The following is a 25,575-nucleotide window of genomic DNA, read 5'->3' on the forward strand; positions in this document are numbered from 1 at the left end:
GTAGCAGGTCAGATGTTGTATAAAGGTTTGCCTAAGCACGGCTATAAAAGCTTATACAAACAGCTCAAAATAGATTCAAAGTTCGCTAGTAGCTATTAAAGAGAGATTAAAACTAATTATCTGGACTGTTTTGGAAGCAGTTTGTGGAGTAAAAAGACTTGAAAAGTTTTTTCCAAAATAGCCAAGCCCCCCTTGTTATGAAATTGTTAGAAAGTTTGTTAAAATTGTCTAGGGGATAGATATGAAAGCATGAGTAATTTTCAAATCACCCTTCAATATAAGAGGATTTCATCCTTTAAAATCCTTTAGTTGTTTAGAATTTCACTCCATGGAAATTGCTGAGTCAGAAATTGCAGTAAAGTTTTGTATATAATGCCGGACAGACGAGCCAATATAATGATGCTAACTTTTGAATTAGTCCTCACTCTACCTTAATGTGATTTATGAATTTAATTAATTTGCTGGTTGATATTGAGGCCTTGACTCTCTCTAAACCATCTCACTGTAATGGTCTTTGGATTTCGTATCTTTTAGGATTTGGTAATTAACCAATTTTTATCAGTCAATCAAATTGTTGTTTATGACTAATACATTTTTTTGGAAAAAACTCAACCTTTTTTAGCTGATCTTGGGCTTCCATAACTTAGAGTGAAATCAGTTCAGAACATTTTCTTCTTAGATTTCAACTTAGACGTCACTGATAAACTAGCTGACTATGCCATATCACTTGTTGCAAACTGTTATATTTTCATTGTTTGTTTTGAAACATGTTATTTTTTTACAGCATTTTTCGCAGCTTGAATTGTGTTTCCCTTAAATATTAAGGACAGAGGGAATTATTATACTATTTGTCACTTTTATTATAAAACCTAAGTGAGGAAAAAAATAGATTCATTCAATTTGTTAGTAATAAATATTAAATAAATAAAAATCTTCTGTAAAATATGCAAAGTTTGTGATATTTTCTAATGCAATCCTGCTTTATAAGTCTTCATAGGCCTCGCTCTGACATATCTGCCTTGTTCCTTGGTTATCATAAGGCTGCTTGTTCACTACTCTTTTCTAATAAACCTAAGAAGATTCAACAGAATAGCTGAATTTAAAATGGGTTTGAATTACAAACAAATGACTCTGTCCAACAGTTGTTTATGATGGATATTTGTTGCTTTGGGTGTTAAATGGTGGGTATCGTGTATCACATCACATTTTCAGATTTGTATGCATAGAATAATAAATAAATAAAAAATACATATTCCACTTTAGAATTATGCACCAATTAGCTTTATTGGATTTACCTACATCCGTACATCCATCCATTTTTTGTCACACTTATCCCTGCTGGGGTTGCGAGGTTGCCTATCTCCAGCTGTCAATGGGCGAGAGGCGGGATACACCCTGGACAGGTTGCCAGTCCATCGCAGTTGATCACCTACAATCCAGATCAAAATCAGTGATGTGGTTTTAGTTAATATTTTTTTTCATTCGTTTCAAACAATTAAAGTTGCTACAATAGCCATTTTGATTGTAGTAAAACACCATGAACCAACACCAGCTTATCTGAAAAGCTGACTTTGGATCACCGCACAACAATCAATTTGTTTTTAATTATTTGCCTTTATTCTTCCTTTATCTGATTTAGGACTGCTTTGACACAAGGAATACAGCAAACTATTTGCAGGCTGCATGTTTGTTTTCTCTGTGTGTAGCTTATCTTGTGCTGACTCGAGCTTCTGTCTGGATCTTGCCTTATAATTATATATTAAAGACTGCAGTTATCCATGTAACTGGGGCACCTTTTCTTGTCACGCTTTTTCCTTCCTGTCAACTTTGTATAAGTATACTCAGAGTCAGCTCTGTGTGAGCAAACAGCTAGTAATCTTAGTATTTTTTATTTTTTTTTGTCTGCTTACCTATGCAGAGAGACCACTTAGAGGCCGAGGGATTCTTTGCAGATGTTTTGAGTTAATGGGCTGTTTAAGTTGTGACACCATTAGTTTCTAATATTTAACTTTTTACCCAATATACTAAATGTTTCTTGGACATTTTGGCTATTAATCATCTGTAAGCCAAAATACAAGAATTAAGTAATGTGTTTTATTTTCTGAAATGAGTAAAAAAATTATGGCCATCCCAGGTTTTTATTCTTGACTCTCTGCCAATTCCTGATTGTCTTGAATTTTCTGCCCTTCTTTCTGTAAACATACTAATAACTTTAGGAAGCTGATGTCATACATGTGGTTTTGTTTTATAATTAACCCAATTTTAATTTTTTTTTTCTTTTTTTTACAGGGCAAAGAGTGGCTTTGTCTGAATTGTCAAATGCAGCGAGCAATGGTAGGAATGGATCCCCCTGGCATGTCGAAGCCTATGCAAGGCTCTGGCCCCCCCTCGCCTCAGAGACAGGCACCTGGCAAGCCTGGGAAGCTGCTGATAAAGCAGCAGAGCACCTCTGACCAAGGGTTAACACCACCAACAACACCAAGGCAGAAATCCCCAGGTCCTTCATCTCCAGGACCCCTTTCTCCAGGCTCTTCATTATCAGGATCACCCAAAATTGACCCCAAGACAGGACGCCCCATTCAGCAGAAGTCCAGTCCTCAGCAGTCTCCTGCTAAAGCTAAACAGGAATCAAGCTTCTTTGGGGGTCTGGGAGGTATCAGTTTAGGAGGGTTCACAGATTCAGCTAAACCCCCTGCATCTGCTGCACAAGCTGCAGAGTCTGTTACAGGGAAACTGTTCAGTGGGTTTGGCGGATTGATGGAGTCATCGAAGCCTCCTACAAAGGCTGCACCAAAACAAGATGAATCTGTGGCTGGAAAGCTGTTCGGGGGGTTAGGGGGCCTGACGGAGTCGACTAAACCTCCTGCTACTGCATCTCAAATGTTCAGTTTTGGCTCATCGCTTCTAAGCTCAGCAAGCACTCTTGTCTCTGGAGAGGAAACCAAAGCACCAGAGTCTCCACCTGGGTCACCAGATTCGGGACCAGGTTCTCCTCCAGATTCTGATCCTGGTTCACCTCCGGACTCTCCCTTCTCTGCCCCTGGTTCTCCTCCAGATTCTGGCTCTGCCCCTGACACCCCTCCTGCCAGGTCCAAAAAGCCATCCAGACACACCTCTGTGGAGCAGGAAGAGAAACCTTCTGCAGCTGAATCTGCTCAGGCTCAAACCTCAGTTGCCAAGGAAAGCTGCCCTCTCTGTAAGCTGGAGCTGAATGTTGGATCATCTGACGCCCCCAACTACAGTCTGTGCACTGAGTGCAAGAAGAAAGTGTGCAATCTATGCGGGTTCAATCCTAATCCTCATTTAGGAGAGGTAGGAATGCTATTTATTACTCATTTATTTTCATCCCTAACCACACCATTTGCTCTATGAACATGCTACATACTTCTTAATTTTTTCAAATGTTGCGTAAATCAGTCCCTCATGTTTCAATAAAATTAGCCAATGGGGAGATAATAAGGACTTTTCAAGCTTAATTTTCTTCATGAATATCTTGCAAAACTTTATCCTGATAGTCTATGATTACCTGAGTAAGTACATTCATTTACTTCATAAAATTGACATTAGAATGCTTCTGTAAAGCTGTATCTTCAATACAATGTATCTCCATTTTGCCTCCATACATTATCAGCTAAATGTCTTTTAATGACTTAATATAAAAAGTAGACTGATTGTACAACTAACAGCTTCTATATTTTCAAAATAAGAGCTGAATTAACTGTATTTCTTAGTCAAATTACTTCAGATTAGCTCATAGAGGTATTTATATATCCAAAAATCCCTAACAATATTCAAGATTGTTTTCTTTGTTTCAGAAAAGCTATATGCTTTTTATATAAATTACCAAAAGCTGAATACTTTCTGACTTTTGCATTCAGCAAACTGATTGAATTTATTTCTAGGTCATTGTACTGTGTGAAGCAGCACGTTTCAAGCACAAATGTGTTGATATGAAGTGAAGCTAAAGAATATTGACGTTTTCCTTTTTACTGTGCAGCTATATCACTGTCAGTGAAGCAGTATTCAGGTGGTGTAATTGGTACAATGTTCTTAAGCTTAAAAGCCTTACCTTGGCTTCTTCAAATATTTTTTTCTTGCCATTCTTGTCAAATCTTTTTTTCTTTTTTTTTCACCTCTGGAAAAATAAACTTTCTCCAGAGAACACTGGCTTGTTCATTTCCAATTTTGGAGTAAGAGCTTATTTCTTATGCAGAATCATCTTACAATGTTGTGATGTAAATATATGGAGCACCAGAATGAAATACAGTCATTAAAGTCCAATATTTAAATCATACATTAAGAAATTCATTTTAAAAATTGTTTTGAAAATATGATTTTTAAATGAAATTATAAAGACATATTGTAAATTCCATTTTTTTCTTTTTATCCAAATTAAACCAGTGTCCCACGGCATACCAGCCTGCCAGGTGCCAAGTGTAGTGACTGATAGTTCTGGCATCAGTGAACAAAAATATAAGTTATAATTGCAGAGTTAAAATATACCTAAGGATGCAGACTACTAGAATAGACAAATGCTTCTAATTAAATGACAAAAAACGTGGTCATTTTATTGAAAAAGTAAGTTTGGATAACAGCTGAATGACTGCTCAAGACTCCTTCATTAAGTCTGAAGCATTTGTAAAGTTCGTTCATACCTGAAAAAAGATTAGAAATGGGAGAAAAACAGTGGATGCTGCATTTTCTCCTAAAATATTCGTAAGAACCAATCTTCTGTTCTTTTACCAAGCCTTGTCATCTCCCACATGGATTACTGCAAACACTTCTTTTTGGTTTTTCCAGAAATCCCTCCTTTTCCTTCCATTTAGTCCTGAATTCAGCGGTGTAATCATTTCAACACATCACCCAAGACTTACAGAAGCTTTACTGATTGCCTGTCAACTTCAGAATTCAGTTCAAAATCCTCCTGTTCACATTCAAAGTCATCCATAATCTTCTCCCCTCATCACCAAAGGGAGCAGAATTTTCTCCTGCTCTGCTTCCAGACTCTGGAATTTTATAATACTGATACTTTACCTCTGTTTAAATCAAGGTTAGAAATGTATCTATTCAAGACTGTGTATCTTCACTGATTGCCCTGCCTGTGCCTTTAAATGAAATATATTATCATAACCAACAACTCAATAATGGTTCCTAAAACGTTGATACTATGCATACCAGTAAAGTTGTGAAGAATTGCCGAAAAATTAATGAGAAAAATTAAAACTAATTGAATCCTCACCTCTCTCAAAGAGCAACCATGTTCACATAAGCAAAATAGCTGCTTCTTTTTTCAATCCTGACAGAATTAATGAAACAAACATCAAAACAAAGAAAGAGAGAGAAAAAAGACTTCAATTTATAAACATTTATGGTTTGTAAAAGACAGCACATATACTTAAGCATAATTGGGCATCAGAAGGCCCACTGGTGACAATGGTTTTAAAATACTAACACTGGTAAGAAAAATACCTCAAGAATAATATACTACACCTAATTATAGATGGCAAAAATAATTTGGAAATACGAAAAATAGTAAAATGAAATCTAACAGAATGCGTGACAACTGAGCTTTAATGGATTTGCATATAGCACAACAATATAATTCGTCTTTATAAATGGCAGGATCACTATTACTTGTATTAATCCTAATCTGCATTATACTTTTACTTTAGTACTTTTATAGATTTGACTGGATCCAGAATTGCTCCGATTTTTGTTTTGTTTAAATCCCTGTGGAACTTTGAAGATAACCTAGTTGTTCATCTCCTAATATACATTTATTAGAGTTAAGTAAAGTTATCCCATTTTAAAGCTTGGCTTTGATTTCAGTCCAGATTTACTGAATAACAAATAAAAATCTTTAATTAGTATTTTCTGAATGAGTTAGGCATTACAATTTCACCCAACAGTTAGCCGGGAATCAGGCTCCTTTCCCAGGAGAGGAAGAGAAGACCGCCTGATTGGCTGACAGCTGCCAACCTGAGCTTGGGCTAAAAAAAAAAAAGACCTCTTTTTTTATATTAAGTGAGATCCTAATAAACCAAGTAGTCGAGTTTAACAAACATGTTTAACAAACCATTTAAAAACTGGATTAATAATTACAATATACAGTTCCTCTTTAATAATAAAATCTAAAATGACCAATTACAAAACACTAACAGAAATGCCTAATGTATCAAAATTGCTGCAAATTTTACCTATACAACATTTATGTGTTTTGTTGTTTTTTTTTTTACTTAATTTGTCAAAAAATCCAATGACAATTCTATTTTTTATTTATTTTATTTTTTTTCTGTAAATTATTTCATGGTCCAGGCTTTAAAGGGTAAAAAAATGATTTCTAATAGTATGGTTAAATGTAACTTTTGAAACTTTATTTCTTTGTAATTGGCTCTCCTGGTCCTCCATATGAACTGGCTTCACTGTAGACAAAGACGCCAACGTTTCAGCTACAAATATATGTATTTTCAGGCTGCCTGTTGGGATTTTGAAATGCAGAAATATTCCAACTTGTGCATCACATCCATTTGAAGCTTTTGTATCATTATTTTACAGTGGGGAAAAAAAAAATTTAGAAATTAGTACAATGATTCTTCCATAAAAGTCTGTAAATATTGCAAAATTAAATTCAATGCTTTTAAAGATGATTATTTCCTTTATGTATAAAAATAGGCATAAACTTTTTTTTTGGAAATCTAGTCCTTTTGGTTTCCTGTTTCCTTTGTTGTCAGGGTTGGTTAGGTGATTTGTCCTACCTAGCTGTGTGTGTGGGTGTGTGTGTGTGTGTGTGTGTGTGTGTGTTTTGAGTTTCTGTCTGGTGGAAGCACAAACACAACAGATTGTGATATATGGTTAAAGATTTGTTAAATTTATTATGGAAATGTGCCCAGAATGCATGCAAGACGTATTCATACATGCTGCACCCACTTTCTGTTTATTCCATGCAATATATGTGCTGATCCATGCTCAATATTGATGCACAGCATGATTCCAGATTTAATTTAACCCATCTTTATGAGAAAACTAATAATGGACAATGATCTGCTGATGTCTGTATTTCGTAACTAGGTGCAAGATTTTCCTGATTTGGTCGTTTTATTACTTAGGTAATCTGTTGCATTTCTTAAAGCTATCTTCAATAACTGGAAGTAGTGTTAAGCTGGAGATAAAACCCTTACAACTCCCATACATCACTTTTTTCTTTTTTACTATTTAAAAACTGTGTTGTTTTTCAAGTCTTTGTAAGAAGATCTGGTACTTAGAATTTGTTTGGCCCCTATAATAATTTGGCCTTTATTATAGGGGCCTTAATATATTCATTATATACTGCAGTTAAATCGTATCATGCTGGAGATTTAAAAACAAAATCAAAAGTAATCAATTTATTTTCTCTTTTGGGGGTAAAAAAAAATTAAAAACATTGTTAAGAATCATTTGCAACAAGATAACTAACTAATTACGGGTACCCAAAAATAATTAATAAAAAATTATTTTAAGAGCATTTTAAGTTCTTAATATAGTTTCTTTAGTATATGAAAATGTTAATCCTCGACTGTTTAGCTCGAGTAGTATAGGGAATCAAGGTATGTAAAGGTAAAGGTTTTCAGCCTATCGGCAGTGTTTTCCTATCATACAGGACTGTAAGAATCATGAGGAAAAATATCTCCACTGCTCACTGTTATACAACTGAAGCAAAGAGAAACACCTGGTGTAATGTCTACAAATAAGGCCGTTAGATGCTCTATAAAGGCCAATGAGTTGCTTCTTAAGGGGGTAAAAGTGTTTTTCTGTCCTAGACTTACAAGGATAATCTCAAGGACATGAAAAGTTCATTAAACTTCAGTATCTGTGACTATGGAGACCAAATAAAGATAATCTATATTTGTATTAACATTGATCATGCATTTTTCTCACTAATATTATGCAGAATATTTTTTTATTTAGGCTTTTTACACAGTAGCCTATTCTTTGGATTGAAGGAATTTAAATTTGGGCCCTTTGTTCATAATGTGTTGAGTTTGTATTGGCATTAATATACCAGAGGGGGGAAAAAAAAGTTTTTTAAGGGGTTTTCAAATTGCGAATGCTTACCAGGGTGATAAGCAGATAAACCCCCTACTGTAATTGAAGAGATGCGCAGGAAAAAAATGTAGTTGTGAAAATAGCAGGCATCCCAACTATCACTCTAATTGGAAATAAATTAGGCTTTTTATTACCATCATCTTGTTTTACAAGCCAGTAGCTTACATTTGTAAGTAAAACAAATAAATTCCCTTTTCTATTTCCATAATTAAATCCATTAAATATTTAAATATAAACTACTAATTGTGACCACTTTAGATGAGAAAACATGCAGAATATTACGCACATGCCACCTTAGTGGAACCATCTAACCCCTACATAGTGTGTGTCACCTCTGTGTCACTCGCTGTCGTCATGTCAGCTGCCAGAAAAGGTTTGCTCGCTGACGCATGTCAGGGTGCGGCTGTGAATGCGTTTTGTTTGAGGAATGAGTTGAGGTACTTAGCTAAAGGTTTTTATTACCTAAACTGTGAACAACTGAATAGAGACAGCTCGACTACTGTAGGTGTGATATTTAAGTGACTGTATTGTAAGCATGTGGACTTGCTTGTTGTATTTCTTTCTTTTTTTTATGAAAAAAAAATAGGTAAGAATTTTTGCATATTACCAATTAAACACATGTTTGTGATTGTAAGAGGCGGAGTCTCTATTCTCAAAAAGAAATTTTGGGGGCAACAGAATATTCGCCCTCTCATTTAAGTCTTGATCCAGACATTGGATTTCTTGCCTAATCCCCAATAATGCATCTTGTGAAAATAATGCATCCCAGAAGGACAAAGACTATTGTCTTTTCTTCTTTTTGGCATGTTTGTTACACTTTCTCTTAATCTTGTCAGTTCATAATGTGCTTTTGTTTCTTCGTCTGGAAACTAAAATTTTATTATTTTATTTTTTTGTTCTTTGTTTTTCTTTTGTCAGATTATCTTTTTCCCTCATCCTGTTCGTCCTTTACGGTCTCCCTCCCTTTTTATCATGTAGACGATTTCTGTAAAAGTATGCATGCTGCTGAGCAACAATGTTCCTCCAGCTCAGGCTGCATGTCATGTTGGCCCTTTCAGTAATGAGAGCGCGTGTTGGAAGAGACTTACATAAGAAGGGAGTATCAGTGCTTAGCTAACGAGCAGAAATCTGAGTTCTTTTTATACTATCTTACCAGCTGCAATGAAATATACAGCTACATTTTAGATTTTCTCAGGAAACTTTACAAGGAGAGCCTCAACTTCCATGGTCGTTAAAACCTGAAAATCTAACAGGTTTGTGTAAATTGAGCTTAATTGATACACTTAATGAGGGAAGATGAAATGTGAATGCACCATACATCAATTTGACTAAAGTATAAAAACATCCCCAACGTAGCTCTATGTTAGATATCAAAAATATGCGTCTTTTGGTCCCTCATTAAATATTAATAAGATAAAGGAATATTAATATTGATAATTACATTGTACAGCTTTTGGAAAACTCAGACAATTTTGTTTTCTAAACTGACAGAATGAATCTACATTAAGACACATTGCAGGGTAAAGATGTGGTAATGGGCAGATGGCTAGTACAGTGGGGACTGGTTGGAAATGGACGGTTTCCTGCGTGATTCCTGTGTGATTCCCACGTGAATCACGTTGTATTTCCTGAGGCCAGTTTTTTTATTTCAAAAAGAACTGCAATGTACCCGGACAACCACCAGGTGGCGCTTGGGACCTCTGCCGTGCTGAGGGTGACGTTTGTGGGCCTGCAGTCAACTGAAAAGCAGGTTTATTGGGGATCTTGGTGTGATACTGTGCTATTTTATTTTGTTTTTGATTAAAATAAAGTTAATGAATTAATTTAACATAAGATTATGCAGTCAAGTGACTGCATAATCTTATTTTATGAAAATGGTTGCGTAGTTGTAGATACACCTCCGATCTTATCTGAGAACTGTTATTTCTATTTATCTGCATCGCTATTATTTAATGAAAAATAAAATTAATTAAGTTGGAGCCGGGGATACGGACTGTAGCGCAACCAGAGAAAGGCGACAGAGACAGTGCTGCGGCTGGTGATGTTGAAATTAAAATCATATCCAAAGTTGATTCCTCATTAAGATAAGCCAAAGTTATTCAAAAGGGTATGTAAGAAAATATATTTTCTCTAGTTTTGTAAAATATAAGTGCCGTTGAAAGCTTTGTTTTTGTGTGTTACTTTCTTGCCGTGCAATACGTGACACCCCTCCCAGTCTGGTCAAGTAGCAGACTGGGAGGTATGTCACGTGTTGCGAACTTATAGCGCAGTGGTTAAGCTGAGTGGTGTGTAGACTAACAGCTTGAGGGTTCAATCCCAACTGTGGCCGAGTTGCCTTAAATGTTTTTTTTTTTGTTTTTTTTTATAAAGCATCTTAATGCACCTTTTTCCTCCCTGTTTGCACCTCCAGTAACTTCTATGCCAATATGTGACGAGTGAATTTCTCCGCTGTGAGATCAATAAAGCTCATCTAATCACATCTACTCCAATCTAAATAAATAAATAAATATACACATGTTCAATAAATAAATAAGCATTCAATTAATTACCCCCAATAAATGGTGAAATGATATGTTCTCATAATAAATCATTTATTTAAAAAATGCTGTTATGTTCCTTTTTTTTAATTCCTTTTAAAATGCTTAACTATTTTTATTCTTTTATTTTCTTTCAAAAAATCACTAGATTTTAAAAACACTCATAGGTTTTGAAAGGTATTATATATATATAGAAACTAAAACGCTCGGATCTTTCTGTCATTTTGTGTGCGTGTGAAGCATCTGCAATGTTTTCGTTAAATATTCAAATAAATAAGATGGACTTTAAACTAGCAGACACGTTTGGATTTTTGCCATTTAATTTTTTTATTTAATTTTAAAAACGAAAGAAATGGAAATGGGGTTTGACGAAAACCAGAAATATGGTCTGCCTGCATTCATGAACAACTTATGTTTGTGAGACCCCCTACCCCTCAGGACCCCCGCCTAATCAGTGCAAAAAATAACGACAAATGGCTTTAGCAGGTTATTCAGAGTTGACGCGGTACTTTGCAGACAACTTACTCTCTTGTTCTCTGACAATAGAATTCAACCACCACCATTTACAGAGACCCCCTCCCCCTCACAGCTCAACTTTGTGGTTTCAACACTGCAGCGAAAGTTTCCTGATATGGGGAAGAGTGACTTGAAGGACTGCATTGATAAGATCAACGAATTTCTCCGTACAACACGCAAATCATCCCAACGACTCTCAATGTAAACCTGTTCAGTATTCATCACAATAAACACATTTTCTCTCATGCTCTTTTCCCACTTTGTGTTGTTTTAAAATCTAATCTGAAATATAGAAATAGAAATTATAGAAACAAAATGTTTCACAGCAGTTTTTTCAGGAACAGAATCAGGTTTATTGACATTGTCAGAGAAGGAGTTCACAAACTAGGGATTTTTTTATGGTACAATCGTGCAAGATGACACATATAAGGGTAAATAGAATTATAAAAATATCTAAACACTGTGGCAATATATAAGCAATATCTATACCGTATATCCAGGTCTGGGACGGATTTTAGCAGGGGCTTACCGCAGAAGCAGCGAGTTTAAAAATAAAATTAATAAAATTGAACAATATCACACCAAGATCCCCAATAATCCCTTGAAATGTGCGATGCTCCCTTTGGTAAGGAGACCAGGTGGGGGTTTTTTCCACTCATCAACATCGCTGTTGATGCAGAAGCAGCGAGTTTACATGCAAAGTCAGCTCCTCTTTTTATACAGGCTCATGCGTGAATGTCCAACGAATAACTCCAATTGTTGTTTCAAAAATAGAAAACCTGGTTACATTCTAACTTTCATTACTTTATAAAAAAAACTGTTGATGCAGAGGCAGCGAGTTCTGCAGTTCTAATCTGATTGTTTGCCTCCCATCAGCGCCAGGTTATTTGTGTGTTTTGGTGAGACGTTTCCTAGCTTTCTTTAGTCTGTCTGCTTCCCTGATTATGACCAGTTTTTTGTCCTGTGGATCAGCAGTCAACTGAAAAGCAGGTTTATTGGGGATCTTGGTGTGATATTGTTCAATTTTATTAATTTTATTTTTAAACTCGCTGCTTCTGCGGTAAGCCCCTGCTAAAATCCGTCCCAGACCTGGATATACGGTATAGATATTGCTTATATATTGCCACAGTGTTTAGATATTTTTATAATTCTATTTACCCTTATATGTGTCATCTTGCACGATTGTACCATAAAAAAATCCCTAGTTTGTGAACTCCTTCTCTGACAATGTCAATAAACCTGATTCTGTTCCTGAAAAAACTGATGTGAAACATTTTGTTTCTATAATTTCTATTTCTATATTTCAGATTAGATTTTAAAACAACACAAAGTGGGAAAAGAGCATGAGAGAAAATGTGTTTATTGTGATGAATACTGAACAGGTTTACATTGAGAGTCGTTGGGATGATTTGCGTGTTGTACGGAGAAATTCGTTGATCTTATCAATGCAGTCCTTCAAGTCACTCTTCCCCATATCAGGAAACTTTCGCTGCAGTGTTGAAACCACAAAGTTGAGCTGTGAGGGGGAGGGGGTCTCTGTAAATGGTGGTGGTTGAATTCTATTGTCAGAGAACAAGAGAGTAAGTTGTCTGCAAAGTACCGCGTCAACTCTGAATAACCTGCTAAAGCCATTTGTCGTTATTTTTTACACTGATTAGGCGGGGGTCCTGAGGGGTAGGGGGTCTCACAAACATAAGTTGTTCATGAATGCAGGCAGACCATATTTCTGGTTTTCGTCAAACCCCATTTCTATTTCTTTCGTTTTTAAAATTAAATAAAAAAATTAAATGGCAAAAATCCAAACGTGTCTGCTAGTTTAAAGTCCATCTTATTTATTTGAATATTTAACGAAAACATTGCAGATGCTTCACACGCACACAAAATGACAGAATGATCCGAGCGTTTTAGTTTCTATATATATATAATACCTTCCAAAACCTATGAGTGTTTTTAAAATCTAGTGATTTTTTGAAAGAAAATAAAAGAATAAAAATAGTTAAGCATTTTAAAAGGAATTTAAAAAAAAAGGAACATAACAGCATTTTTTAAATAAATGATTTATTATGAGAACATATCATTTCACCATTTATTGGGGGTAATTAATTGAATGCTTATTTATTTATTGAACATGTGTATATTTATTTATTTATTTAGATTGGAGTAGATGTGATTAGATGAGCTTTATTGATCTCACAGCGGAGAAATTCACTCGTCACATATTGGCATAGAAGTTACTGGAGGTGCAAACAGGGAGGAAAAAGGTGCATTAAGATGCTTTATAAAAAAAAAAAAAAAAAACATTTAAGGCAACTCGGCCACAGTTGGGACTGAACCCACAAGCTGTTAGTCTACACACCACTCAGCTTAACCACAGCGCTATAAGTTCGCCACACGTGACATACCTCCCAGTCTGCTACTTGACCAGACTGGGAGGGGTGTCACGTATTGCACGGCAAGAAAGTAACACACAAAAACAAAGCTTTCAACGGCACTTATACTTTACAAAACTAAAGAAAATATATTTTCTTACATACCCTTTTGAATAACTTTGGCTTATCTTAATGAGGAATCAACTTTGGATATGATTTTAATTTCAACATCACCAGCCGCAGCACTGTCTCTGTCGCCTTTCTCTGGTTGCGCTACAGTCCGTATCCCCGGCTCCAACTTAATTAATTTTATTTTTCATTAAATAATAGCGATGCAGATAAATAGAAATAACAGTTCTCAGATAAGATCGGAGGTGTATCTATAACTACTATCAATCTATCTATAAATATTTTCATGAAATAAGATTATGCAGTCCCAATGTTAAATTAATTCATTAACTTTATTTTAATCAAAAACAAAATAAAATAGAACAATATCACACCAAGATCCCCAATAAACCTGCTTTTCAGTTGACTGCAGGCCCACAAACGTACAGACACGGTGTCTCTGACTAAAGGAGCTGGTCAGCTCCTCTTTTTATACAGGCTCATGCGTGAATGTCCAACGAATAACTCCAATTGTTGTTTCAAAAATATAAAACCTGGTTTCATTACTTTACATTCTAACTTTCATTACTTTATAAAAAAAGCGATAATAATTATAATTAAAAAAAAACAAAAACAATTAAGGCAACTCGGCCACAGCTGGGATTGAACCCAGAGTCTATTGAACCAAAGACCACTCAGCTTAACCTCTGCGCTATAAACTCGCAACCCGTGACACCCCTTCCAGTCTGCTACTCGACCTATGTAATTCTGACTCATGGGACGCCGAAATGGAGTCAGACTGTCACCTAGTGGCTATAGTAGTCACATGTTTTTCACACAATACGTGAAACACGCGGAGCGTGAGTGAAGTGTCCATTTCCAATCAGCGCCCACTGTATGTCTGAAAAGGGACAGAGGACAGATGGGTCCTGATTTTCAAAAGAAAGGAAATAAGAGGAAAATGATTACTTACCTAAACCTTCACACATCCTGTCAGAGATATAGAGAAAATGTTTAAATTAAAATTGGGCAAGCAATCATTTACTTTTTTATTTCCATTCATTTTTTTGGACCTCTAAAATGATTATTTTATAATTGGTTAAATTGTATATTATGATATAGACTTCATCATCATAAAGGTTTAAAGGTTTTACAGGAATCCATCATTATTCAAGCCCCTTTTTCCCACTAACTCTGTTAGTCTTTTTGTTTTTTACGTCTCCAAAGCCTGCTGCATGAAAGTAAACACTTCCATGTGGTGATGTCTGTGCCTTCCACCCTGATTGTTATTCAGTTAACATGCCCTCACTTTATACTGTTCTCAGCTGACCAGAATTGGAAATGTAAAGATAAAATTCAGTAATACATACACCAGCAGTAACATCACTTATCTGTTACTTTTTAAAGATTCTAATCATTTGAATATTTGATATGACTTGGACTTAGAGAGATTTATTTTGTCATTTTGTATACACAAGTCTATACAAAAAGAAATTTCGTTTAAAACAGCTCTGGACAATTTCCTACCTTTACTGTATATGACTTAGCATATGAACATCCCAGTCATATCTGTTGCTGTAATTTGTTAGGTTGTGTGGTGGACCCAAAGGCAGACAGAAGCTGGGGTGGTTTCTTGCAGGTTTAATAACAAGTGGGGGCAACGGAGACATATATCCAGAAATAACTTATAAAGGAACATAGAAACCAGTGCAAAGGGGAACACATACGTAGTTTAAGGAGAGAATGAAGAGAATCCAGCAAACTGTAACTGCAAAGGAGGGGTATATATGCCAAACAGAACAAAGATTGGGAGCAGGTGTGGACAAAAAGATCTAGAAGGGAGCTAGAGGAAAAGAGACAGGCATATGGGGGCAATAGAGAGTAAACATGAAATACATAAGTGCTCAAATACGATCAGAAAACAACTAGAAGGTAACTAAAAGGTTATTAAACTGATGGCCTAGAAAAGAGAGAGACATAGATCAAAGTGTAATGGAAAACTTAAAAAGAAAACTTAAAGAGAACCAAAAAGTCCAAAAAGCAGATTCACTACAGTAATGTGTGTCTTTATATGTATTCACTTCATGCAACGCTCACAGTTCTCAACATCACTCGGCCTGGAGCCTGATACGATAAAAATAGTAACAGTCACAGAAGAGATCCACTAAGGCTGGAGAGGGGAAGACACAATAACTAGAGGGCAACCCCTCTCACTATCGTTTGTATTTTTTATTCAATCTATTAAGTAATGAAGTTCTGAAGCAAAGCACAGAGCCTCCTTACATAAGGTATGTTCTCATTTGAAAGGGGTAATATTTTGTCTTGTGCTTTTCATCTGTTTTTTCTGGTGAAAGGAAAACAAATCATGCACTGTCATGCAAATTGTTTTTTTTTCTCTTGAACTGTGTGATTTTTGTAATGTCAAAACCGCTCATTTCAAAATGTTTTCTCCAGATTGTATGTCTTGAAAAGCATAAATTGTTACATAATTTTAGGGATGATGATTTGTTGCATAAAACTGAAAACTATTTTGTTCATTTGTATTCTATACTTCTGAGCCAATACTATAGAGAACTCTGTTTCAACTTTTAACATGCCTCTTTAAGTTTTGGTTTCCAAAGACTGACATAATTTCCTTAGCTCTCAGGCAAGATTAATTATTGCGTGATTTCTTTAATTCACAAACACAAAATTACATCTTGCCAGATGCCTATAGATAGCCTCAAAACAGAAATGTTTTTAGACCAATGAAATGCGGTGACATGTATGACATCAACCAACAGCAACAGGCTGAAGCAAGACAAACATCTATAGTCAGTGGACATTCTTGTAGACTGCTATTCAGACAGTTTAAGCTGAAATACCCTCTCTTTCCTTTTTTATTTAACAGTAAATTATGTGATTTGTGAATGAAAGAGATGTTCACACATTCCTCTCGATCCAATTACCCCCCAGTTAGCTAAAAGCTCGACATGAGAGGCCGGTAGCATTCAAATTAAACTACACTTATCAATCTGGTTTATATCAGGAGAATATTTTCCCATAAATCTTTTAAATTGAATTGGTAAAATGGGTCAGACTGAAGGCAGAACAACTTTAAAGTGCTGCAACTGTTTCTTACGTGTTTCTTAAAGCTTTAAAACCTCAATTGTTAGCGTGATATCAGTATGTGCAATATCTCAAATGCAGAAACCAGTCTGTATACAGTACTTGTTCGCTGTTTGTTTGCTGCAATATTCAACACCAATATTATCATAATGCTTGTATTCTTTTAGATTTGTTTTTGTTGCAGTCCCAGATAAGAACTGGGCCTTTAGATTCTTATATCAGAAACCCTTCCTCTGCAGCTCTGTGTGTAACGTAAGAGTCCTTTTCCTGTGAAAGATGAACTGTCTGCCTTGCCTCAAGTCTATTGCTGCCTGCAACAGATTATCTACTAGGATTGTCCTGTGTTCAGCCACACAATGGTGTTCTCCTTTGTGTGAGTTTAACACATGAATTACTCAAATGGTTGCTAACAGAAATATTAAAATATCCTAAATCCAGGACTTTGTGAATGGACGTTACATTTTTAGGCTTCGTAAATTGTCTTTTGAATAAGTAGCCCTCCAGCTCCGTACCTGGATAATTTTCTCCTCATCCCCTTTCTAATTTGCTAATTTCTGCATGCTCAGCCCAGAGCCAAATTTTAGCCACTGAGTATTTTGTGCCAAGGAATGGGGAGGGGAGGGGTCAAAGCATCGGCGTGCCAGCACTGAGCCATCATCAGACAGAGAGTGGAGGACAGGCAGGCGGAACCTCGCTGAGACTTGAAAACACACACATTCTGGCACCAGCCTCATTTTGTTAGTACAGGCTGTTACATCCTGATTGTGGCTCCCCACCCCCAGTCACATACAGGCTTGTTTTTTTAAATTCACCCAGATGATATTCCGAGAAACTAACAACACAGCTTGGAGTCATTTTGAAAATATTCTTTATGCATGGAAAATAGAAGCTGAAAGTGAGATGTCTCGGTGAAATGTGAGGTATTTATTCACACTTAATGGAATACATTACCTAATTCTAATACCTAATTTAATGGGAAATGCATAAGAAAAAAAAAAAAATCCCATTGTGGAATCAATAATGACTGGCCTAAAACAGAAAAAGATTAGAGAAATCTACTGTGAGGAAAAAAAGAGAGGCCAAGTGGATAAAGGGGGAGTAGCCATCCAGTGTCATAAAAGATCTGGGTATCAGCCTCTGCAGCTGTAAGGACTACAGAGCATGACAACCTGACTGTTGTGATTTATCTGAGCCCTTGTGACTCATAAGTGAGTCACTACCCCTGCACCTTTTGGTGAAGTTTCTAGGCCTGGCAAAATAATTTCCTAAACAAAAACTGTAAAATCAACAAAATATCTGGTGGAGACGTGCAGATCAAATTCTTGATGCTTGAAATAATTTCTTCAATGCAGGCTGATATGTGTCACATATTGGGGGGAAAAAAAGCTTCCTCCAAATGTGTTAGATTGACGTGTTGCCTAGTTACATGTGTTGGAAGTCAATGGGGCATTGTGCTGAGACAGTTTTTTGTTTGTCTTGAATTGTCTCTTTTTCTGTTGTTGTTTATTAGTTTCAAATAAGCTTCTTTTGTAACAATAATAGATCATTTTTTTTCTTTTTGGAGGTATATAAAAAACAACATAGTAGTTTTATTTAATTTACTGAAGCATCTGAATTTAGCCATTGAACCAGGCGCCATCAACATTAATAGGCAAAGATCTTTTTTGGCTTGGAAAGGAGCAGAGTAATGTTCCTCCATAAGCCTGATCCATGTTAATTAAGATGGCAACTCATCAATAAAAAGAAGAGCTGCAATGTTTAGACTTTAACCTTAATTAAAGCTAGAAGTGAAAAGATAATTAAACTATGATTCTAACTAAGATTCTTATTTTATCTGTTAATATATGTTTATTGACTCTATCTCTAAATTATACGCTGGCATTTTAAAACAGGAGCACATGATCAGAACACTGTTACTCAGCAATTTAAAAGGGGACTTAGCAGTTTTAGCATTCTTTACTAATGAAGTAGGAGTTAACACCATGGTAAGATGGAAACAACTGTTTGAGTATTTGTGAAAGGAGTTTGCAGTGGCTTATGATTCTGGTAAGGTATTTTAAGAAGTATCTGATCTGAAATCAATCTTTCCATCGTACAATGAAGTAGACAATTCGAGGACATTCAAAACAACTGCATCCCTTCCACTGTGAGCCAGTCCAACCTGAAAACAGACTGAAAGATACTACAAGGGGTCTCCAGAATGGAATGGAACAAACTACTTGTTTGGTGAAGTGAACCTGTGTAACATTACAGCAGTAATGTGGATGTGTCTTGACTCTGGGAAGCTTTACAGACTTGACCAGCTCAGTACTTTAGAATCCATCATAATATAGTCCATATATCAAAATGACCTCGTTACATATGTGAGACAATTTTATTAACTATTCAAACCAGGGCAATTAAGGGGATTTGGACCCTAAAGCATGACAATAACTAAAAAGAAGCAGCTACAGCAATGACTCACCAAAGCGTAAAGACCTTGAAAGGCTTGAGAGTCAAAGCAAAGTGCCATACTTTTTCTCAGAAAATCTTTTTATTAATTGTTTAATTTCTTTATCAGAAAATCTCTCTCTCTCTCTATATATATATATATATATATATATATATATATATATATATATATATATATATATATATATATATATATATATATAAAAACAAACTTCTTTTAAGAAGTGATACATTGTACTGATCACATTAATGGTTGAAAAACTGTTTCAGTGATGTAATAAAATCTGCAAAAATCCTCCCTAGCATCATGACCGCTGACAGGTGAAGTGAGAAACACTTTTTGTTAATGGAGATGCATTAGATAGGGAAGGAGTAGCCTAGGAGCTGATGACTTAGGAACAGAAAAAAAGGCAACCATAAGGATTTAATGAGGTTTGGCAAGAGCTGAATTGTGACTGCTAGACAACTCGGTGAGCATTGCATGAAGTCAGAGTTTCCCCCAAACTATACCTTATGGAAGATGTTACCTGTCTGTAGTTACTCAAGGAAAGAACATTAGTAAACCAGCTACAAAGTGCAGAAAACAACATTCAAATAGTATACTTTGAATAATATGAAATCCTCTTTGTTAATTTACCATTAGAATTTTCTCTTATTCTCTGATTTTCCAGTCTTTTTTTAAACCTAAATAAGTAAGGAAAATTAAAAATTGGCTTATATATGTTCTAATTGATACCAATTATTTTCCCTTTTGTTATTTATTATTTATGTATTATTCAGTTGCTTTTATTCAAGGTCAGTTAAACCCAACACATTGTGAGTGAATGCAATAGTGTTTTGAACAATGGAATTTTATGTTGGGGTAAATTTCTATTCTATTCTATTTTAGTCTATTCTGTTATATCTCACCTTCCCTTTTCATATATTAAAGTTGAAATATGATTTATTATGAGCAGAAGTAGCAGTTTCCTCAGTTCTAGAAGCTCTAGAAAAAGACTGACTGAGTGAAGGAGTAGTGAATTGTCCCTGTTGTGATGTCTTGATAACGTCAGTGATGACAAGATCTGCGGAGGCTGCCGCTTCCTAACGGCGTGAGGGAGTATTCCTATCAGCAGCCATCTCGCCACCTATCAACGCCTGCTCTTTCTAGTCATTAAGCTGAAGAAACCACCACCACATATTTGTTTTATCAGGGAACGAATGCAGAGCTCTATGGGGCTGATCATTGCCAGTGCTGGTTAGATACATGTGCATGCAGAAATGCCAAGCTTCCTGAAATACAAGATTTCTGACGTTTATGCATGGACTACAACATGGCAGTTCATGCCTTATTTAATCAAAGTCAGCTGCTTCTGAGTTCCCTCTCAGTCATCATCAGCCACTCCCTCCCATTTCACTGTTTCTTCGTCTATCCATGCACAGAGATACATGGAAGACTAGGGTAGAATATAGTTATGTTAATGCATTTGTCAAAATGTCAATCAAGGCATTTGTGCATTTCATTTACACAAGAACATTCAGATTTAGTGCTTGTGAGTTTATGTCATTTGTTTTGGTGTTTGATTCTTACTTTATTGATTGTTTTATCTTGCCACTTTAGCAAAGCAACATGAGATATTCAATACCGACAATAGATCCATATCTTGAATAAAAGCACACAGGAGAGCACTTAGTTCAGAATAAGCATCGTCCTCTAGAGTAATGTTTTCCAGCATACATAAAAATAGACAACGCCAATGACACAGCTTTAGCAACTTTGAAAATAAAAGCACTATGCCTCAGGTGATTTTTAGGGAATTGTCTAGCAAACTATTATACTTAAAGCATAATAGCAAAGTGCATATTGATGCAGTCATAGTCTGTGCTTTCAAAAAAATATATGCTTTCTTGATGATATCTTAAAATGTGCACATGCTCACATACATGATATGTAGACCATTTAAATCCTATAACACATATTGTCTATGTTTTCATATGAACTGTCTGCACAAGATATACAGCCCCATCTGACATGCCTTTCTAACCCTCTGTCCCATTATCATGCATTATGCATGCGCCCATTTCTGAAGTCCCTCTAATGTAAGAGCTTCCCTTGAAATAGAACTGACATTGTTACAAAACATGTTCTCAAAAAAGCATTTGAATGCAGAGAATAACAGTGTATTCTTACTAACAGATATTTACCAGACTGTTTTTGCTTAGCAAATGTATTTCTGATTAGATTTTCCTGTTAAATTCACTCTACATGTATGAAATACCTCAAGTGATCCACAAAGGCAAAGTCATTTCTAAAAATAAGTCAAGAACTATAATGATGAGTCTGTGAACTTTACCATTACAATTATTGATCTTTATTTTAAATATAAGCTCTTCGCGACAAACTGATCACTCGCATCAACCAGTTTTGATTTGGATACATTTTCTCACACAAGCTTTCTTTGAATCATCTTCAAACTTCTTGATGCCATCTAATCCGGTTTACTTTCATTTTCTGAAACTGCTTCAGTTTTTTTGTTTCATTGTCCTACTGTAAAATCTGACTTTGTTACAGATACTTCACACCTAAGTTGTAGTAAATCTGCTTGTCCCATTTGCTGAAAGAAAGCCAAGCACCATTTTACTTGTACTGTCACCATATAGTTGATGGGTGATGTGCAATGCCTTATGTCCTTAAAATCTGTTGGGGCCAAAATATCTAACTGCTTTGATTTTAGTCTATCTACCTAAGAAGTTGTAGAAAAACAATTTTGACAGATTGCTAAGATTTTCTGCAGCAAATTTTATCAATCTTAAACAAGTTTTTCTTTTTTTCTTCTGCAGTGGAGTATTATGTGCTGAATTCACACACTGACCTTGGCTGCATAATGCATAACTCTTTCTTTTTTATTAAATACAATATACATTAGTCTTTCCATGACTTTATATGCATAGTTTTTGACTGTTTAAAAATCCTATGAATATATTCTTGACCCATATATGTCTGAAATTTTACAAGGAGCACCTGACCAGTATTACATCTTAAGTACTGGTCAGGTAAAGAGGCTTGTTATCAGTATCAGTATTGTTTTGAAAATGAGATTAAGGTCTTGAGTATGCTGTTTGCTTTTCTCATCATGATATGATCTTTGTTTAATAATTTGAATATATCAACCCTTTTTCAGAGCCATCAATTACAACAACCCAATTTATAAAAATGCAGTATTATTGATTAGTCAATTTAAACAATGTGTTTTGTAGTTAATGTGAAACAGATCTGAGATCTTTGATTTCTGAAAAACTGTCCTCATGTTTGTCTTGCAGAAGGAATGGCTTTGCCTGAACTGTCAGACCCAAAAAGCAATGTCAGGCCAGCTGGGAGATGTCGAACCACCTGTTTCCTCACCAAAGAAGCAAGAGCCTGCTCCACCCTCTGTCCCGTCTTCTACCCCTGTTCCTGGTGCTGTAGATAGCAAACCTGTAGCTGAACCTCTAGATCCAACCCCAAATGCTTCTGAGATCAAGGTAGCAACCGAATCCACACCCATTTCATCTGAACATATCCACACCCATTCCATCATTCCTATGGAGAAAGTTCTTCAGGAAACACCTGATTCAGAGGAATTAAAGCAGCCATTAGTTGACAAATCAGCATCTGATCAACATCTTTTAAAGTCAGACAGTTTATCTGAGATTAGCTCAGAAAGCCTGTGTGTTGAGAGCAAACAGCTTACTTCTGAGTATATAGCAGAGGAAGGTCCCCACTCTGACATGAACCAAAACACACCGGGTGCAACAGTCAGTGACATTTCAGAAAATCTCTCTGAACAAATCCACACCCATTCCATCATTTCTATGGAGAAAGTTCTTCAGGAAACACCTGATGCAGAGGAATTAAAGCAGTCATTAGTTGACAAATCAGCATCTGATCAACATCTTTTAAAGTCAGACACTTTATCTGAGATTAGCTCAGAAAGCCTGTGTGTTGAGAGCAAACAGCTTACTTCTGAGTATATTGCAGAGGAAGGTCCCCGATCTGACACGAACCAAAACACACCGGGAGCAACAGTCAGCGACATTTCAGAAGCTAAGGAACAACAAAGTAGCTCTGAGAAAGCAACAGGGAATCATCCTGGAACTGACACAGAGATTCCTAACGTTGAGCATCAAGCAGAGTGTTCACCTGTTGGTGAAATCTCAGCAGTTGAAAAGCAACAAGATAGCACAGACAATACGGCAGAGAGCTTTTTTTCAACTGTGGAAGTTGAGACACAAATTCCATTGACAAATGCAGTTTCAGACAACACAGCAGCCTCCATAAAGGTGGAAACTAGGTCAGATACTGAGATCACTCAAACTGAGGGTGCAGCTCTCCCAGAAAATCATCAAAAAGTTAATTCAACTCTTGAAAATCTGCCCGAAGTGACAGATGAGGCAAATGCTTCTATGATCCATGAATTTGTGTCACAGGATACATGTCCTGTAAATACAGATTCTACAGCTGCAGATATAAACAAGGAATTATGTGAATCTTCAACTGACAAACCCCAAAACATGACAGCAGAGCTCACTTTACCAGACACAGCATTAGAGATCATCAAAATTGATGTCGTTGAAAGATTTGGGGCAGAGACCATTGCACCACTTGACACAAATCATGTTACTAAACATAATATGGCAGCAACAGACTTGATAGCCTCTGTAAACTCTGCTGCCAAAGTTGATTCTCCAACAACTGACAACACAGGGCAAGATGTACAAGCAACACCAGCAAACAGTTCAGAAATTGACATTTCTTTGGTCTTGGAAGATAAAAATGATTTTGCAGCTTCAAAGGAAGTTTCTCAGGTAACCGAAACAAAAAGTGCGCTTATAGAAGAAGATGAAAAGGCAGAGCCACAAAGTATGGCAGATACTCCTCCCCCTGTTGTAGATCTATTAAAGAAAAAAAACAATGCTCCAGAGAAAGCAAATAATAACAACTCTGATGGAGCAAATGATTCAGTTAAAATCATAAATAACAGTGAAGTAGCTGTGTTTAACACATCGGAAAAAGATGCTTCATTAGGAGTTGGCTCAACACATTTTGACACAGGAGCAGCAGAGATGATAAAAGATGAAGGGGATTTCTTAAAAAAAGAGAACATTGAGGAGAAACTAGAGAACACAGATGATCAAAAGGTTCTGGTTAAACATGGTAACAACGATGCAAGTTTAATTATGGAAGTCAGCAACAATCAAGCAGATACTATGGAGGGAAAAGAAGTAGGAAAGGAAAGCACAGCAGTATCTCTCCCAGAGGAAATGCCTCAAGAAGACAGTCAGATAAATAAAGACGTAAAGCAAGAAACAAAGTCTGAGCCTGTTGAGGGGAGCGCTGTTAAGACACTGCCATTGTTAGAGAAACCAGAGAAGAAAGAAAACTCTTTGGTCGAAGCACAAGTTGCACCACAGAAAAGAAATGAAAGCTTAGACGATACCACATTAAAGGTAGATGAACAGTCTGACAAAGCAGAGCTTATTTCTGATCCACCATCTGTTGAATCAAGGCAACAAGAAACAGATGTTGTAGAGATACCCTCTGAAAGTGTACTACCTGTGTCATCCTCATGTGATATCATAGAAACAAAGTCAAGAAATAAAACCTGTGAGGAGGAAAGCTTGGAGGATAAGGTAGATGTTGGTTTGAGTACTGCACAAACTCAAAATGAGCCTGAGAAAGTTGTTGAGCCATCAGTCAAGGAGAAGGAGGCAGAAACTGACAAGAAAGAGGATGAGTCACAGCCTGTCGTTGGCAGCCTGCAGGAAGCTATTTCAGTATCTGAAGCAAGTGCAGTATGTGGCAAAGATTGCAATGCAGTGTTTGGTGTGGAAGTGAGCTCCACTTTAGAGAAACATGTAGCTTCAGAAGATTTGCCTTCTTTTACACCTTCAATCCCACTAGCAGAATCTGAAATCCAATCTGTAGTTGGTACGCATGATGCAGGTTTAAAGGAAGAATGCATGGAAGAGAAAATGGAAGCAGAGGCTAATCCTGTGGAAAAGCATGGTGATGACGAAGCACTTTTTGAGGTGACCATAGTATATAGGAATAATACCGGTAGCAGTAGACTCTAGACTAGACCCCACTTATTAATTGTAGCTATATTTCTTAAATCTAAATTAAACATTTTAGCTGTAAAAGCAAGTACATCACAATGGATTAATTATTTCTTATTATATAGTACAACACTTAGTTAAATGCATTGATAAAATATGTTGGTACTTATTCTTTGTTGCATACAAAATGTTTTTGGACTAATATTTATTTTTCAACGAACATATTTATACTTTGCTATTACTATATTTGTCCATATGGTAAAATGCAAGTAAAACAAATACTGTCTAAGATTTTTTGTCCTAATATTTGCAAGGAGTAACAAGTTGTT

General features: G+C 36.0%; 1 protein-coding gene across 1 annotated transcript in view; it reads left to right on the top strand.

The window, feature by feature from the left end:
* pcloa (piccolo presynaptic cytomatrix protein a) overlaps positions 1-25,575 on the top strand; it is a 74,188-nt gene that overhangs the window by 8,721 nt on the left and 39,892 nt on the right. The window contains exons 3-4 of the mRNA XM_038294786.1: positions 2,290-3,312; positions 22,472-25,219. Of these exons, the coding sequence (XP_038150714.1) occupies positions 2,290-3,312; positions 22,472-25,219 (3,771 nt within the window). The remainder of the gene's footprint in view (positions 1-2,289; positions 3,313-22,471; positions 25,220-25,575) is intronic.

This window comes from Cyprinodon tularosa, unplaced genomic scaffold (assembly GCF_016077235.1).
Source record: "Cyprinodon tularosa strain WSP-4 unplaced genomic scaffold, ASM1607723v1 ctg345, whole genome shotgun sequence".
Lineage (NCBI taxonomy): Eukaryota > Metazoa > Chordata > Actinopteri > Cyprinodontiformes > Cyprinodontidae > Cyprinodon > Cyprinodon tularosa.